The sequence below is a fragment of the Acanthisitta chloris genome, unplaced genomic scaffold, assembly GCF_000695815.1.
Source record: "Acanthisitta chloris isolate BGI_N310 unplaced genomic scaffold, ASM69581v1 scaffold45077, whole genome shotgun sequence".
NCBI lineage: Eukaryota > Metazoa > Chordata > Aves > Passeriformes > Acanthisittidae > Acanthisitta > Acanthisitta chloris.
Genome location: NW_008682909.1, coordinates 5,062 through 23,361, shown reverse-complemented (window position 1 = coordinate 23,361; position 18,300 = coordinate 5,062). Strand labels below are relative to the sequence as shown.

The 18,300-nt window shown below is 42.8% G+C and overlaps 1 protein-coding gene across 1 annotated transcript in view; it reads left to right on the top strand.

Annotated features, from left to right (window-relative positions):
• Positions 1 to 1,839, top strand: part of LOC103806011 (cytochrome b-c1 complex subunit 7) — a gene marked incomplete at its 5' end in the record, with an annotated part of 3,705 nt that extends 1,866 nt beyond the window's left edge. The window contains 2 exons of the mRNA XM_009078682.1: positions 278 to 444; positions 1,602 to 1,839. Coding sequence (XP_009076930.1) covers positions 278 to 444; positions 1,602 to 1,679 — 245 coding nt within the window. The remainder of the gene's footprint in view (positions 1 to 277; positions 445 to 1,601) is intronic.
• Between the last annotated feature and the right edge of the window lie 16,461 nt (positions 1,840 to 18,300).

The following is an 18,300-nucleotide window of genomic DNA, read 5'->3' as shown; positions in this document are numbered from 1 at the left end:
TATATATATATTATTATGAAACACATTGAATGAAATACCCGTTTTCCCTATTCCTCTTTAAGTAAAGGAGTAAAAAATGTAAATAGGGTACGTGAGAACTAGTGTTTAGAGGTGCATGTTCTCTGTGAGTGATTATTGGTTCTCCTGAATTGGTTTGGGTTTTTTTCATAACTTTGCATTGGAAGTGTTTTGCTCATGGTACTTAGAAGTTTGTGTCAGTCCTAAATCTGAATTAAGAGCATTTATTCAGTGTTTTTTTTAATTCTTCTTGGTACAGGATTAATGCGAGATGATACATTGTACGAAGATGATGATGTAAAAGAAGCACTGAAGAGACTTCCAGAACATCTTTACAATGAAAGAATATTTCGCATAAAGCGAGCACTAGATTTAAGCCTGAAACATCAGATCCTTCCGAAAGACCAGTGGGTGAAGTATGAAGAGGTATGTGTGCAGAGTGTTTCCAAGGTGGAGGTCTGGAATGCACCACTATGACTGGTCTTTGGGATTTTCATTCTCTGAAGAGACACACGCTGACATGTTTTTTATAATGAGTAAATGGGTTGGTATCTTGCAGAATACCTCTGGAGAACACAAGCTTTTGATTGCTGTTTAGAAATCTCTGTTTTTTCAGTAGGAATTACTAAATTTTTCTCAAGATTTAAGCTTTTCAGAAGCTTAAGCTGCAGCTCAGAATCATAGCACATTGGGCTCAGACAAAATATTTCTTCTAAGCTAGGTAAAGAAATACACTGTAAATAGCTTGTAAATACTTTAAAAAACCTCTCCTTTTTAATCTAATTGAAAATCTCAAGCCAAAGCTTTTATTCACGAAGGTACCAAGGAAGAATAATTTAAAGGGAAATCTTCCATTAAAATAAGCGTTGTCTTGTAATTTGAAAAACAAACTACACTTTCCTTTTCAGATGTAACTAAATTTTATTTTTGGTAAGTAAATTGTTTCACAGGCTTTGTATTACTGTTCACCTTAGCTTTCTTCAGGTCAGCAGGCAGAGAGGAATCTCTTCGCTATATTTATGACTGTAGAATACTATAAAGGTAGTAATTAATGTGTCTCTGTATAAGCAGAGGCTGTTTCTTGTGGTCCTGTTGGTCATATTTAGCTAACTGCTGCGTTGAATAACTGGTTGCATATTTCCATAAGCAGCAGTTAGGTTTGTAAGTGTTAAACATGGTCAAGGTGTTCCATCAAATCCAAGTTTACAGTGCTGTTTAGTTGCTAAGCTCAAAAAGAGATTCTCCAGAGTATTATAGTTGGGCTTTGAACTAATTAAAGTGGATCTTGTACGTTTGAGCATCTGTCAAAAGAATGCTGCTCCTAAAGGCAGAGCTGGAAGCATCACTTTGCTTGTTAATATTTGACGAGGCATTAGGCATTGGTTGCTGCAGTAGAGAACTTGTCGCTGCAGAATTGACAGAGTTTACCTTTTCAGAGTAAGTAATGCTTGATTGCTTTTTTTTCGTGTTATGTTGGTGCTTAGTCAAATCTGAGGAGGAGTGAGAGACAAGTAGTCTGTAGGAATGACTTGAGATGTGCCTGGACCTCCTTCTAAATTTAAATATATTCCCTTCTTTTTCAGGATCACCGTTATCTGGAACCATACCTAAAAGAAGTAATCCGTGAAAGGCTTGAAAGAGAAGAATGGAACAGGAAGTAACTATTGAACTACTTCATGCAAATATCCACGTATTTCTGATATTTTTAAACATTTGGTTATAGAAATCCACAGGGAGGCAATTGTGAGGCTGAGGAATACTGTTTCAGCTTGTTCATTGAGTCTGTTCATCCAACTAAAATAAACATGTCAAAGTATAAAAGTCTTGGAAGAGTTCTTTCTAAATGTTAACAAGCTAATGTTCAGCTCTTTCCTATGAGCATATACATTACATATTAGCTTAGTGGTATGCAGTCTTCATTCCAGATTTTTGATGCTCACTCTTTTCACAGTACAGCTGTTTTCTGCACTTGTAGGGTTAGGCAAGAAACATTCAAGGCTGTTGGTGCTAGTTGCTCTGTTAAATTAAAAAGGAGTTACTTATTTCCTTTGTTACTTCTCCCTGTAGGCAACAATACCGGACCAGTGTTTGATGCTACCATGGCATCATGAGGCAGGAGAGTGTGATAGTCTGTGCAACCCAGCACATATGTATTACAATAATGGAAAATACAGATGATTCCTTAATCATAAAATAGGAAATGCTTCACTAGCTTTTTATACCATATACGTTATTAATCCTTAAAAGACTGATTTTGTATAAACCGTAATGACTGTCTCACTTCAGCTTCTTGAGACTTTTTTATCCTTTAAAAGGGTAAAAGTAATATTCTGATGTACTTTTCAACAACATAATTGACTTCCCATGTATTTTTTTTCATTGCCCAAAACATGCTATAGTTTACAGGTATTGATACTAAGTATTTTAAACTTCTCAGGGTTAATGGCATTAGAAATACACATGGAACTCAGGCTCTGCTTAAAAACAGAGGTAATTCAGTGGTATCCAGGAAATACTGGCCCTTTCTGGCTGAAGACCTTGAGTTTAATCTTCTGTAGTTTAATGGAAGTGTTAATTTGAGACAGATATTGGTATTGGATGTGACATTCGAAGCCTATCATATAAAACCTCTGTGTGAAGTACACAATCTTGAGTGATAGACTCAAGGTGTGGGTTTTTTCCTTTTGTTGCACATACTTGTTTGCCAAATGCAATGCTCTTTACCCAAAGCTAGAGGAGTTTAGGAAAAAAAGGAAAAAGAGCAAACCACATCTAGAGTTTTGATTTGGTATGGCCAGATAAATACCATAGAATACTGGATTAGAAGCTAGAATGGAAGTTGTCTTTCAGCTTTGCTCATCGCTCTGTTATTAACCTTCAGCTGTGTCCTAAAGTCCTTACATATGTAGGATGGATACAGTGATCCCTAGGTGAAACACCTCAAAACCTCACAGCCTGATGTAGCAAAACAAAGTTCTCAGTATCTGCATCATCAATATTCCTTAAAAGTCTATGGGGATATTGTTTAAGAATGTGAGGTTTCTTTCATCTCCTATAGCAAACACTAATGGTTGAATCATACATAATTTGATGTCTTTTTGAGAACATTCTGATTTTCTTCGAAGAGGCAAATAAGGCCTGAAGTTTCACACTTCTGTTTATGGAATTTTTGGGCAGAGATGGGTATGTATTCTTTGAAATGTTTAGGAGAATCTAAAAATGGTGAGGAATAGGGAGGAAGGATGTGGGTGTAAGAGGGATATCTATTGCCTGGGAACCAGGAGGTGCAGCAGCTTCGTGTTAGAGACTGTAAACTCTTTTCTAAAATATGTGATGTGAGATTTGTGTGCTTGTGCTACTGGCTAATGCATGAGTAACTTGGAAGACGTTCCATATTTCACCCTCTGGTGTTCCCCTCTGTGCACACTGAGCTACAAGAATTAATCTGTAGCTAGAAGAAATGGGAGTTTTCTTGTGTCAAAGATCTGAATCCTGCTGGTGACAAGTTGGAGGATCAATTTGATTCCCATTTTTGAATCCTTGCACTTATCCTTAAAAATATCTGGGATGAGAAGGAATGGACTTGCAAAAATGGGTTTTCAGATCTGCATTTTCATTGTAATGATTCCATCTCACCTGTGCAGCTTTCCATGGGATTCTGCCATATTCCTTCTGCAAGTTACATGCTCCTCATGAATGATCCCTGACTCTGCAGCCATTAACTTGCTATCTGCTAAGTTGCCTCATTTTAAGGAAAAGCTTGATAACAGTGAAAGTAAAAAATTGCCAGAGGTGAAAAGTCTGATGATGAAAGAAAGAGCATTCTGGATTTGGGAATTGGGTTTTCTTTCTGCTGCTGCCACAAGGTTCTTCTGTAACACTGAGCAAGACACTTGGTTTGCAGAAGTTCACTAAGAATTTTGCTAAATGCTTAATACGTGAGTGCTTGGGGCTGCATCTGCAAAAATGTGGAGTAATCACATCTAAGTTTGGTAGATCTGTCCTGAAAATACTAGGTTAGAGTGTTGATATTCATCCAAACACACAATGGTTACTGATGGTGGTGGTACCAGGAGCAAATTGCACAGTGTTTCTCACAATCATTCTTCTGATGGGAAGTGCAGAAATACCAAGAAGCTGATACTTTGTGGCCTGTACCAAGTGCTTTCAGAAAGCAAGGTTGAGCCATGCACTGAAGTGGATTGAAAAGAATTCCTCAATGAGAGGAGTGCCTACTGGGAAAAATGTAAACCTGTAGTTTAAGGTCTTACCATAATGTACAAGGCAACAGTGAATCTTGCATTTCCTAATTCCTGATTTTGAAATCTTGATTAAAGGTCTTTTTGTAATTTGAGTTCACCACATCTGAATTACGTGTGTGAAATTAAGAGTCTGAGTTGACATTGCTCATTCTGCAGTTTGATGACAGTTTTAGCTTGAATTAATTTTCGTAGCATTTAAGCAAATCTGTGCTTGACTCGAAGTGCTTTAATTAAATACATAGTGAAATACAAGAATACATTTGGATTGCTGAAGATCATGTTTGTTATGGCAGACTGATTTCTTTAAATTTTGAATCGGTCAACCCAGAAACAATGGATATTTTTCAGCACTGTAACAAGAAACATATGCTTGTTTTACATCCAACTTCCACGCAAAGGAGAGCTACAGCAGATATAAATCTCATAAGAATTTTGATGAAACATCATGCTTGTCATTATAATGGATCTGTTTTAGCATTAATATGGTAAACACATTCCAACTTGAAGCGTTTTCTCTCTGGATAGCAAGGGTCAAAGATGACCTTTGATGAGGATTCCCCCACTATGCTGCTGTGCCCTTGCGGTTGGTTTTCATGGACTGAAACTGCAGCTGTGGTAAGGGCTGGCTGACCCTTAGCCCAGAGCAAGCAGAGGCAACCTGAGCCACCACTGCTTCAAAGTGAGACTGGGCTGGCTTCTTCTCTTCTCTTAGCCTCCTTTAGCTGCTTTAAGGCCCAAAGGGCTGATATCTTGAAAAATCTGTAGGCAACCAACTCCACTGTAAACAATTTGTGTTAGCATCTAAGTACGCTTGAACTGGGCCCAATCCCAGAATTCTATTTTCTCAAACTCCTCTGCAGGCCATGTGGAACCGTAAACTTCCTTCAGTGTTAAATAGTTGCTGGCTCACCCAGAGCCTCAGTGCTGGTGGTGCTGGGACTGGGTGACAGGCCAATGTGATGGCCCAGGATGCCAGAAAGTGTATGCACTTCTGCCTTCCTGGCAAGGTGAGTGTTCCCATGGCACGTCTGGAGAAGCAGCCCACAATGCCTTCTGCTCACTGGTGATTTCATGCTATCTTATGCTGGCTGCCTGTGGGCTCTGTTGCCGTTCATGACAACTGACCTCCTTCGGCTGAGACGGCACAGAGGCCTCACTCCAGCCCCCGGTCCAATGAGCACTGACACCAGTATGAGGATGCTGCAAATGGCGTTTATTGCTTCACTGACACCTTCTTATATACAATGACTCCTTCGTTACTGCCTTCATGTCTGCGTAGGCAATTCACGTCATTTCCCTTAGCGTAAACCTAAACATCCATAGGAAGGGGTTCCCTCTCCTAACCTTTCCGTACATCGCGAGATCTTCCGACCGCCGTTACCTACAGGGCTCAACTCCTTTTTCTTCACAAAATGGGTTGGATTCACAGTTCCCTTCTCTGTGAATGCTTTAGTTCTCTAATTTACATATTTTCTGGAGTGCTAGTATGGCAGTTAGTCCCTTTGGCTGACTCTGTACTGCTATGAAAGGTGTGATAAAGTGTTCCAGGAGAGACTGTGACTCAAATTGGTTGGTTGGTTGATTAGTTAGAGTTGTTTTCTAGGCTGTTGTACAAGCTGCTTCAAAATAAAGGTAATACCAGGCACTAAAGGTAATGACTCCACCTGCCTAGAGGCAATTACTGCCCACCAGCTTCTGCCCTGCTCAGCTCTCTCCTGCAGTACGTGAGCCCTGGCACCTGGAGCAAGGAGATATGCCAAGAGCTTGAGTGACGAACACAAAATGAGTGAGGGGTAGAAGTAGCCCCAGGATTAGGAAAACATATGCAGGGATCTAAAAGAACTATAGGGAAAATCAATTGACCTCAATCTCCTTTGCCTGCTTTGGGGGTGCATGGTGAGCATCCTGGCCTGGAACAGGAACAATGTGGTCAACAGAACCAGGGAGGTGATTCTGACCCTGGACTCAGCGCTGGTGAGGCCACACCTTGAGTACTGTGTACAGTTTTGGGTCCCTCAGTTCAGGAAGGATAATGAGGTGCTGGAGCAGGTCCAGAGAAGAGCAATGAGGCTGGTGAAGGGACTCGAGCACAAGTGCCATGAGGAGAGGCTGAGGGAGCTGGGGTTGTTTAGCCTGGAGAAGAGGAGGCTCAGGGGAGACCTTATCACCCTCTACAACTCCCTGACAGGAGGTTGTAGTCAGGTGGGGGTTGGTCTCTTCTCGCAGGCAACCAGCAGTAGGACAAGAGGGCACAGACTCAGGCTCTGCCAGGGGAGGTTTAGATTGGATATTAGGAAGATATTTTTTACAGAGAGAGTGATCAGGCATTGGAATGGGCTGCCCGGGGAGGTGACAGATTCACCATCCCTGGAGGTTTTCAAGATGAGACTGGATGTGGCACTTAGTGCCATGGTCTAGTAACGATGGTAGGGTTGGACTCAATGATCTTTGAGGTTTCTTCCAACCCAGTTGATTCTATGATTCTATGATAAGGTGAGGTTGATGTGTTTATGTGCAAACACATGGTTAAATGCAGTCTGGGAAATGGGACCACTGAGTTTGATGGTGAGGAGACAGGTATGGGTGCTTTGCAGGCTGCTGCAGAGGGTAATGCTTGTGTGTCCTAACTTTGGGAATGCCAAGTTCATGGGATACATTGAGACTTAAATTTTCCCTAAAGAATATTTAAGCATTAGTCATTGAACCTTATCACGAGTGGAACCCAAGTTGTACTTGTCCTGTCTCCAGGGCATCTGGACACAGCCTAAGTGCTTATCTCCTGTGGCCCAACCTCATCTGTTTCTTTTTCTGAAACTCAGAACAGCTTCAAGAAGATGCCGCAACAGCTATAGGGCAGGTCTGAGTTTTGGGTGCTTGCATCTCTGCAGCAAAAGAGGAGCACTGGATCTTTTTCTTCCAAACCCTAAGCAAGTGCTGGAATTCATGTTGCTATTTTATGAGAATGTGCTGCTTTGGTTCCTGTGCTGGGAATGGATCTGGAGCTTGAAACCTGATCAGAAAGAGGTACCTCAGCACAGCTGGGCTGTGCTCTCCTCAGCCATTCCTAAAGCAGTTCCCCACTGGCCTGCGTGGATCTGGTTCTTTGTGTCTAAATCTTCTGGATTGCATGGGGAGGTTGGATAGTGAGACATGGAGTTAAGCTCTGCTGCACTCAGTATTACAACACCTAAGCCCTTTTATGAAGCCTCATACTCCCGCTGTGGCCTAGCAGATTGAAATGATTGTTTATAAGCAGCAAAGTTCAGAGTCCGAAGCTCAGATCTCTTCAAGGCACTTCAGAGGGTTTTCTGTCTGCAAGTCGTGTTCCCCAGTGGAGTATTAGTTTAAAAAGATACTATTATGAAATAGTCATAAAAGCAGCTTGATATTTTTGGTTTACTTCAATTAACTAAAAATTCTCCAAATCCTCCATGTTTGTCAGCTGCAATCTCTCATCCTGAAGAAGATGGTAGAAAACTCCTTTAATTTTCTGTCAGTGTGCAAGCAGGCACCCAGCCTGCCTGCTGGAGCTCACCAGGCTGTCACAGCAGTGTGGAGGTGGCTCTGAGAAAAAGCAAAATGCATTCTGCTGCCAGGTGAGGTTTGGCTCAGCTCTGCTCTGCACATTGCAAAAGCTGAGGTACCAGAGGAAGGGTGAGATCAGCATTTTGGAGCTTTATGGAGGTAGTTGTCCCTGCCTAGAAGTGCTTAGGCTGTATCAGGGCAAAGTTAGGACCTAGGTCTGCACTGGCAGCAACTAGACATGCTTTATTTATCTATTAAAAAACCCAACCAAACAAAAAAAACCCCAAACCAATAAACAAGAATGAAAGAAATTCCAGGGGAAAAATAACAGAGCATATTTCCTTTCAGAAGTACAGCTGTCTTACAGAGAGGCTGCTATTCCCATTATATGTGCTTATGACAGATTAGACATTTAGATCTGTAGTTTAATGTTTGCACGAGGTAGCTAATGTTCACCTGGCTTACCTCAAAAAGCATTGTTTTCACCCGTTCTGTTGCCCAGATCTTCAGGACAACTTCTACTGGGAAACTTTTAGGTTTGCAGCTATTCCCCAGAGCTGGTTCTTAGTACAGAGCTTGGGTAGCAGAGTATTTGGCTTTGCACAGCTTTGTTCTTGTCTGGTCACAGGCTCTTGCTGTTTCTTATAGAAAAGAGAGGTGTAGCCATCTCCATCTCTGGAGCTTCAGAGGATCTCTTTCGTCAGTTTCTATCCTTAGCTTTTCATAAGTATATGGAACCCAGTGGTGTGTCTGGACACCTCCAAAACAGCCATTAAAGCCTTATTCAACAAGCTACTTCAAAAAGAACGTGAGGAGGTATGCTTTGAAAGGGGACTTCTCCTCCAGCTGCTTCCACCCAGCACTTTAAAAACACATAAGGCACGATAAAGCACGTGTTGACATAAGTGAGCTTCAAAAAAACCACTGGATTATTTTGAAGGAGTATAAACACACGCGGGGAGAGTTATCATCCTTCACCCAGCAAAACAATTACATCAGTGCAGCTTGGACTGGGATCTGCCTTAAGATCTCCCAGATGTTGCAAATGGCGCAGTTGCACATCGGTTGCTCTGGGTAATTATAAACTGTCAAACGGAGCAGGGGAGGTTAGTTCTCAAAGGGAAAAACATAAAAGCTTTTTGGGGAATGGAAGAGAAGATCCACTGCTCATAGCTGACACCCAGAGCCATGGCAGCCTCTACTTATGCCTGGCTTTGCCAGACTAATGTCATGAGCCGAACTTATGCCTGAGCTATGACATTCTGCATAGAGATGAGCCCTGCAGCAAGGAGTTGTTGGTGAGGTGATCCTAGCAAATCTGCTTAGAAATCATTCTGGCAGCATCTTTCAGCCTGGGATGAGGGACCTGCTGCCCACCTCACTAGCTGAAGCCTTTGTAATCCTGAGGCACCAGATGCCAGCCCTGACACTCAAATAGGAAGGAGGAGCCTGGAGAAAACCTGCTGCCTTGCTAGCCCTGGGGGAAAACAACTTCTCCAGCCCCAGGGCTGGTCCCCTGCTTGGACTGGGCCTGTGCAGCTGGAGGAGAGAGCCCCAGATGAGGTGTTGGTGCTGTGCAGCAGCACAAGAGTTCAAGACTTTTGGAGCTGCAAGAAGATGGGGAGCAGGTCTCTGATGCTGTAGCTGGGTGGTTCAAACACTTACCAGAGCCTGTCCCCAGCTCAAAGATTCATTTTAGTGCAGTTTCTGTGAAGTGTTTGCTGTTTGTAGCACAGAGGAGCTGTGGGCATAGTGAGCTTGTGTCCAGAATGAGCTCCAGCTCCTCTCCTGAGGGTGGTTGCTACCTGCCTTGCACCCATGAGCAGGGCACTAGCCTTGTGGGGCAAGCTCAGATCATCAGTGACACTCTGCTCAGCCCTTTGAAGGATCCTGGAAGTCACCAGCATCCTGAATAGTCTTTGGGACTCGGCAGCCTAAGTGTTAGGAGATGCTTCAGCCTCAGAAAGAGAGGGGGTTTTGGAAATGCCCCATGCTGGTGTTTCCATGGGGTAACATGAGTTGGTGAGCCACCTCTCTAAGGTCCCTTCTGACAGCGCCAGCTCACAGTCCGACTGAGCCCCAGTCATGCCATCCCTCTGAGCTGTTTGCCCCCACCCCAAGTGGTGAGCTCCTGGGGTGTCCATCCAGCTCCTCACAGCCCAGGGCACGTGACAGAGCTACCAGCTTGCATTTTTGCCAGCTCACAGCAGAACATCATACTGTGAACAGTGGCGGGTGAAAACTGGAAGCGATACCACACCACAGTGGTGACATGGCCTTTGGCAGAGGGCAAGAAGGATGGGTGGGCAACACACCCCCCATCTACCCTGCCTGAAGCAGTGAGCAACAACCCCAGCAGCTAACATTGCCCGGTGCTGCAGCAGAGGGGCAGCACCCAGCCCACAGCTTTGGCATCTCTTGCATCATGCTGCTGCTTTACCAGTTGCTGACCCTCAGTGCAGACCAAGGTGCACACAGGGAGGATGTGCTCACCCATCAGCCTTGCAAGAGCTGCCTAGTGCTGGAGATGGATGTGGCTTCATCAGCACACAAGGGTGAGAAGCTCAGCAGCAGGATGGCTGCACAAAAACACACACCTGGCAATGCCAGTGCTCCATGTGGAGAGGTGGTTTTGTCCTGGACACAATGACAACAGTGGGGAGAAACATGTCACCCACCTCCAGCATCACCCACCAAGGCCAGCTCACTCTGACACAAGATGGGGCTGTGCTGTAACAGTATGAACACCACCAGAGCGTCCTGGCATTGTCTTCTTTTCTTTTTTAATTTCATTTTTCAGGATGACAACACTTTAGAGGTTTATGACCAACAGGAGAATTTACTACTAAGTCATATACTGATGTAATGAAATCTAATATATGCTGTGTAATGAGTTATGAGATGTTATTTAGTTTCAGGGTTTTATTACTTCAATCAGTTATGACCATATTTCCTTTTATATGATTGCTCACTCTTTAAACATACCAGATGACTGTATAAAGAACACCTAATAAAGTCTGGAGATGTTAAAATATAAATGTTTTAATTTTTTGCAATAAATTTGTTTTAATTCTACAAATGGTGACTTTTGCACTGGAAGTGGTGCAGTTCTTGTTAGCAGTGCAGACCTTGGTAGTGTTGACTTGGATCCTTTCTAGGAAGGAGCTGGGTGACCCTGCTTCACTATAAAGCACAGAGTCACCAGTGCTCCTCCTTGATGATTATACACAGAAATTGAAAGGTTTTTAGAATAAAACAAAAGACAGACAACATTGATCTGTGATATAAGTCATTGTCTTAATTAACTCTCATATGTACCCTCGTAACTGTGATATACCCATGCCCTTGTTTCTACCAGTCTTTGAGAGGGGAGAATCAGGCTCATGGTCTTCAGCATCAAAATCAAATACATGGATGTTCTGCCCATGTGCCATTTGGCAGTCCTAATTTTTCCACATTTATGCATTGTATTTTAAAGTAATTTGGAATAACATCATAGCAGTGGAATTATACAGCTGTGAAATAAGATCAGAATCGAGTCTTTAATAAATCAATGTTTTAGCAAGCAAAGCATTTCAACTGCTGAACAATTGTAGGAGCCAAGCAGTGTAGAGTCCCAGTCAAGCTATGTTCGTAGGGAGTGTGGAGTTCTCAAAGTTATCATAGAACATATTTTATGATGGTTAACAGCTCTGCAGTAAGAGCTTGTGCCCGTTCTAAGACAGATTGTGGCTATTTTAAGGCTCTAGCCTGCAGCTGCTGTCTCACAAGCCACCTGCTTGTGGGAATGCAGAGGTCTCCAGCGCTGGGTGTTGGGATCCTGCATGGGTTTCATCTGCCTGGAGATGCTTTCTAATTCCCTCCCCACTTCTGCAACAGGCAGCACTGGCATGCTTTGCTTAGCCTGATGGAAGTCCCCTCTGTGGGGGCTCCAGTGCAGGGGAAGCCGGCAGTGGTGCTCTGGCTGGGAGCCTGCACTGCTGCTTCATGGGAGAGAGCTGAGCTGGGAGGAAAGGAGCCTGGCAAACCTGGACAGGCTGTAGAGATTTGTTTGGACAGCTTCAAGGGAGGGAAAACTACCTTTTAGTTACAACTTAATTTAGAATTTGCAGCAACCAGAAATATTTTCATCATGTTTAATCTGCTGTGACTGTGGCTGCTGCCCATATCATGGCCCAAGGATGACTTTGAAGGGATAATCCCTGCTGCTGTATTGCCTGCAGCAGAGGCAGAAGTCCCATCCCCATCCCAGCCTCTGAGATCTGTCCCTGACCAGCCTGTGCCTTGTTTTAGCTATATTTAGTATTGCTGCCATATATATTCCCCTTTCTGGTTTTGCAAGGCAGGTTGTCATCTCAGGATAGTCCTTCCAGACTGCTGTTTATCAATTCAGTAATTTTTTAATTGTATGTACATCAATATGCTGTACTTCCCCTAATATTTATTCAGTTATTGATAGAGATGCTAACAGAAGGGAAAAGCTTCTAAATTACCATCTTACTTATCCATTCTATTACTATCTCTATCACTAGATGGATAAATTTTAGGAAAATTACAGCAAGTAATGAAAAAAAGACTTTGCTATTCACAAATCCAGGCTAATAATTCAGCCAAAGAGAATCATACATCAAATAAATGACCAAGTGTACTTAAAGTGTGTCTTTGTACAGTAACAAGGCACAATTTAATCCCATTAAGAAAATGTTGGCAGTGGCTCAGTCTTTGGGAACATGCCACTGAACTGTCCTGCTGTAACCTTGGATGTAGGAAAAGTTGAGACAAAGCAGCATACTCCATTTGTCACATCTTTGCCCTTTAGGTTCTTAATGATGCAATGATTTACTGAAACATATAATACTGTTTAGCTGCAGAAACTGTCTCTTATGCAGAAGGTAAGCAATAACATACTTGCTGAATGTACCCTGTCTACTGCTTCATAAGCAAAGTTTATTTCCAACCCCATAAAACACAGATTTCTGAGCTATCTCAAAAGAACAAGTCCACATGTTATTTTAATTTGCAAGAAAAAAAATCTTTGTTCCATACATCTTATTTAAAGGATAAGAAGGCAGGTAGGTTAGTTTTTCAGTAACAAAAAATATAAGAAAACATTGCATTTTTTCTCAGGTTTTAGTTTTCATCTGTGTTACTCTTGTTTTACTTTGTCCTCAGTATTTTCAGTACGACCCAGAGTACCTTTCTGTTCTCCAGGTACTTTGTATGTGGCACTCTGCTGCCAAAGCAATTGACTTATCTTATTTCTAATTAAGAAGGATTTAATATGCACCATATAAATGATAGTATGGCTAGATAGGTTTCTCATGGCCACATGTTGCACCCTACACATACTATGCCATAGATTGGCACAGTACTAGATTTTCGGGATAAAATCACAGCTCATTCAGTATAACCTACAGCCAGTGGCATGCTGGAGGCTCAGCATGATGAGGGTCTGCTGATGGGGAGTGCTCCCCACTTCTCTGCATCTCAGCTGGGCATTGGTGCTGCTCCTCCATACACACAGCTTTCTTCCCATCGGCTGGTGTGGTACTTCCCCAGTTTCTGTAAGTGCAGAAGAAGAATGGGTGCTTTGAGTAATATTAAAATACACGAACACTGTGAGTCAGAGATATTGATATTCAGTGCTGTCCAATGATTCTCTACAAAGGTCTTGCCCTTAAAATATCTGTGTGGTTTTTATCCAATGTTACTTGCAATATCAAATTGTTGTGTGGAATTAATTACTTGACAAAGCTTTGTGTCTCGTTGTACTGTAACAACTTCTAGAAAAATTAAAATGTGCAGATTCTGTAGTAAGACATGAGGAAATATGTTTGAATAGTGCATGTGTTTTATAGTGTAAGGTCAGAGAGTACACATACATCACAGACTACAATGGGGAATAAGAGGGTAACTATAGATATATGCATAAGACACAAACATGAGTGATTATTTCTTAGCTCTTGATCCATCCTCTGGCATTTGCTGTCAAATCAGAGAAAAAACCTGCTGATCCCTTTCTGTGTGATTGCAGGAGTCTTCACAGAATTCAGTTCAGAAACCTAAGGAATAAAACAGTGTGGCCCATAGCAATGGGGTGACCCCATTTTTCTTGTATAAGTTGCAGTGCTAAGGAGCTGGCACAGGCACTCAAAGAGGCTGTGCTCCCAAGCCAGCTCCATGGTCATGGCCAGGATGGGCTGACTGTGCTGCTTCCAGCAGGTTTCCTTCAAGGAGGAGAGGAGCAAGAGAGCTTGGTGAGGCAACATATCCTAGTTGGGCTCAACACCAGCAATGGTTCCTGTGGTTCTCTGCCACTGACAGCCTGGTGTTGATGTTTTAAGGGCAGCTTGCTGTCAGTGGAAAGCATTATGACAAAAATTAGGTAGGCAAGAGGCATTAAAACATGTACAATTGTGCAGAATTTGTTAGGCTCAATTACATGAGTCAGGAACCAGTGAAGTGTTTGAAGACCTGGAAATAATTCCAATTTGTCATACCAGGAGAATCCTTCCCAGAAACAGGCTGTGTAAGCAGAGGCAAGTCCACCATATGGAGAGCAGATGTCTCAAGGGAGCTAAAAAGAAGATACTTCGCTAGTACTAAAAATATTCAGTATGAGGAGGTGCTAACAAGTGCTTCTAAAGAAGAAGCAATTATTTATCATTGAGTAGACAATTTTTACTGTTTCCTAGAACACAAACCTATATGCTTGAATAATCCCAGACTGTCACGGTGAAGAGGCACTAATTCACAGCTTGGGGTAGAAACTATAATGGCAAGCAGATTGCACATCTTGTTTAACCATCTGCTTTTTAAAGCACATTTTGTCACAGGCTATATCACACTGGAAAAAAAAAAAAAGGCAGGGAAATCGGAAGACAATGAGTTATCAGTGTACAGCTGGTTTGATGTACAAAGCAGCATGGTTGCCTTCGCCATTTGCAGCTTTGGTGGTTTACTTTTTAGCCCTTCAATTAGGAACAGTGTCATGGAGATTGACTCGATTTATAACCTTAGCACTGTGGTATTAGAATGGCACCTGTGAGAACTGCGTCCAAGGACCAAATCTGCTTAAACTTCAGGAATGAGACTTGAGAAAATCATAGAATCATAGAATCAACCAGGAACTTAATTGCTGTCTTTGAGTGCCTTAGGAGACATATTAAAGGAGGATTCATCCAACTGAGAGAGGAAGACCAAGGACAGGAATTGGAGCCCTGCAGTAACTTGCTCTATAAGCGAAGGCATGCAGCTATGGCTAATGCCTGTGTAAGTACCAGCCACCACATGCTCATGTTACTCATGTACCTGGTAGATGGTTGGGTTTTCCTCCTGCCAAACCTGGTCTGCTTCCCAAGAGCTATTAACACAACTCCCTCAGCTCCTGCAGAACTCCAGCAAGTTACTGCAGGGAAAGATGTGGCTTATTCTCTGGTGCTGAGGTGAGACAAGCTGTAACAGACTGTCTCAGTCAGCTGTTCATCTAATCTGTTCTTAAAAACTTCTAATGACTGCACTCCTCCAGCCCAAAAATGTAGCCTGTTCCTGTGCTTGTCTTTGATTATAGCTGGGAAATTTGTCCTAATATCTAGTCTAAATCTGCCTTGCATCTTGTTAAACCTAATACTCCTCATGTCCACTCTCGGTGTCCCCTCTCAGTGGACGTGAAAGCAAGAGATTTTCATTCTCTTTACAGTAAACTTTGAAGGCTGGTATCTTGCTGCCTTCAGAACCATCTATCTTCTCTTCACTAGATTAAATGACCCCAAGCTCTTTCAGTTTCTACTCACAGGTCAGGTTTTAGAAAATTTAAGTCTTGTTGCTCCCTTGGGGTTTTCTATTTAATTTATGCCTTTCCTAAAAGGTGGTGCCCGGTTGCTGCATACAAGACTTGAGCTGGGAAGTTCACAGCACCATGGAGTTACCACCCAGCCTTTAGCTTTCATGTCCCCATGGGTACTGCTGTGGGTGTCACCGTGGTCACCCAGTCTGTGCTTACCTTCAGATCTCTTCTGCTGCCTTACTGGTCACCCCTTGTTTCAACATAAGACCTTTTGACCTCTTAGCACTTTGCATGTATCTCTCTTTGGTTCCATTTGTTGATTCTGGAAAACCTCTCTGACTTTTCATAGCTATTTTGGATTTTAATCCTGGGCCCCAATATGCTTGCAATCCTCCTGGCTTAGTGTGATGGGCCGATTTTATTAGCATACTTTATTCCATTATCCGAGTTACTAATGAAAATATCAAACAGAAACAGGCCCTGGACAGACCCTGGGTGACCCTATTAAAAATGAATTTTCAGTTTGATGACAAACTGTGATAAGTTCAGCATGTGTTTCAGTCATTTGTGCACCCACTGACTAATGATTTCATCTAGCCTGTATTTCCTTAGCTGGCTGTATGAGAACGTCATGGGGGCTGCCTTCAAATGTCCCACTCAATTGGGGCAATTTCTATTTTAAAACTGTAAAAAAACTGCATTGTTAAATACATAATTTCTTTCTGTTTATCAATGCTGGGGTCTGTAATGCTACTACCAGGCAGCCAAGGAAACAGCTAAGAAGGAAGGAGGAGAGCTAGACAGCATCCCACAAAGGCGGCAGCCTGTACTGAGGCTCCTTCCCTCATCCTGAATCTGCACCGGGGTTCATCCATAGGCTACTCCAAACTGAACCCCAACATCTCTGGTAGCAGCACCTACAGCCCCAGATGCCAAACTGTTGCCATTGCAAGGTAAAAATAATTTATTTGATTTAAGAAAGATTAGCATTTCTATGCGGCCCTCACAGGGAGTTCAGAAAATGAAGAGAGTGCCTTTTGCCCAGACCAAGAAAGGCATCTGCCACAGGGAAGGAAATGTTGGGGAAACCTCCTTTAGTGGATGATCCCCCAAAGGGAGTAGAAATGTCCTCCTGGGAGAGCACAGGAGAAGACTGTCTGTGCTTTTCAAGCATAAGCTTGAAGAGGATGCTCCAGGGGTGAAAGAACTTTATTTAAGGGAAGAGACAAATAATTTTTAATATAAATTTTGGTTGCTCCGCTCTGGGTGTATGTATCAGGTGCCACTGTGGCTTCTGTGGCCACAGGATCCGGGACAGAGTCTTTTCTGCTGGTAGCTCTGGGCTATGTATATTACACCTTTACATTCAACTTGATACTGCCTTTAGCCTGCTGGCTCCCTGCCAGCACAGCTGCAAATAAGTTGGGGAAATTTGCCATAATTTGCTTGGGAATTCGTGTGGAAAGCAAGTTTCACCTACTGCAGTGGAGGTGGATAGGTTTAAGGGGTTTGGGTTTCTCTTCGTCCTGAAATGCTCAATCTCACTCAAAATGAGATGCAAGGTGGAGTTTAACATTAAAATATTCCAGCTTTAATTTACAGTACAACTGGATATCAGTATTTAAGACTGTCCAGAAAATGCACTGAATTCATGCCCCAGATTGAAACAAAGCAAATGCTACTTTAGCCAAGATGCCATCATTGTTGCTAACCCTAGTGAGGAAGATGGTCTCAACCCAGATTTTGGTTGACACCTTCAAAAAAGCACCAAGATAGGTGTCCTAGTCACAGCTCAGCCAGCAGCAGCTTAAGGCAGCCCTGCTCACATGCTGCCAGCCTTTGCCTGCCTTCGAGGAGTGGAATCCCAGTGCTAAAACTTCTGCTAGCACCAAGAGCCCCAACTGCTGCACCCTTCAGCTGCAAGAAGGGTTTACCAAGCCTAGAGGAAGGGGACTGCAAAGGTATGGACAATTAAAGATAGAGACATAGTGGACTTTTATCTGTGTCCTATCATGAAAAGCATAAGTGATGTTTCAGGCTTTCAAGAATACCCTAATTCAGCATTTTGCTGCAGCAGGGTGGTCACTGGGCTTTGGACTGCAGCCCAGCCAAACAGAATCAAGCTTTTCAGTTAAAATCCAAGAAGGGAATAATGATCTCAGAGTTTTGTATTTATCATTGGACTTGGCCTGCTGACCTTCCTAAGGAAAGGCAATGACTTGAAACAGTTTTCACAAAGCCAAGACCTAAATGGTTGCAGTAAAAATTAATTTATCCAGATTTTTTTTTCAGATACACGATTTCTATTATGTTTAGATAAATCCTGCCCACTCTGGTTCCCTCAGAATAGTCAATGCAGCTCCCCACACTGGGGAACTCTGCTGGCCCAAAGATGTCACTGTCTTGGCAATGGCTCACACAGCCCTGAACAGGGCTATGTGGAGTTAAGTGGAGTTATGTATGATTCAGCAGCAACAAGTGTGAAAAGGCTGACACTGCTGGCGCTCGCCCTTCATCAACCTTTTCGTATTCCTGGCACTCCCTGTGAGCATTGCTGGCTGCAGATATTTAAAGAGAAAAAGAGCAAATACTGCAGTTAGCTGCTTTTTTTTTTCTCATTTAGCATTTCTCCTTCCTCTTTTTTTTTTTATTTAGGCAGGTATTTATGCTTTTATAGACATGAAGTACTTCCCCTGGCTTTATTAGCAA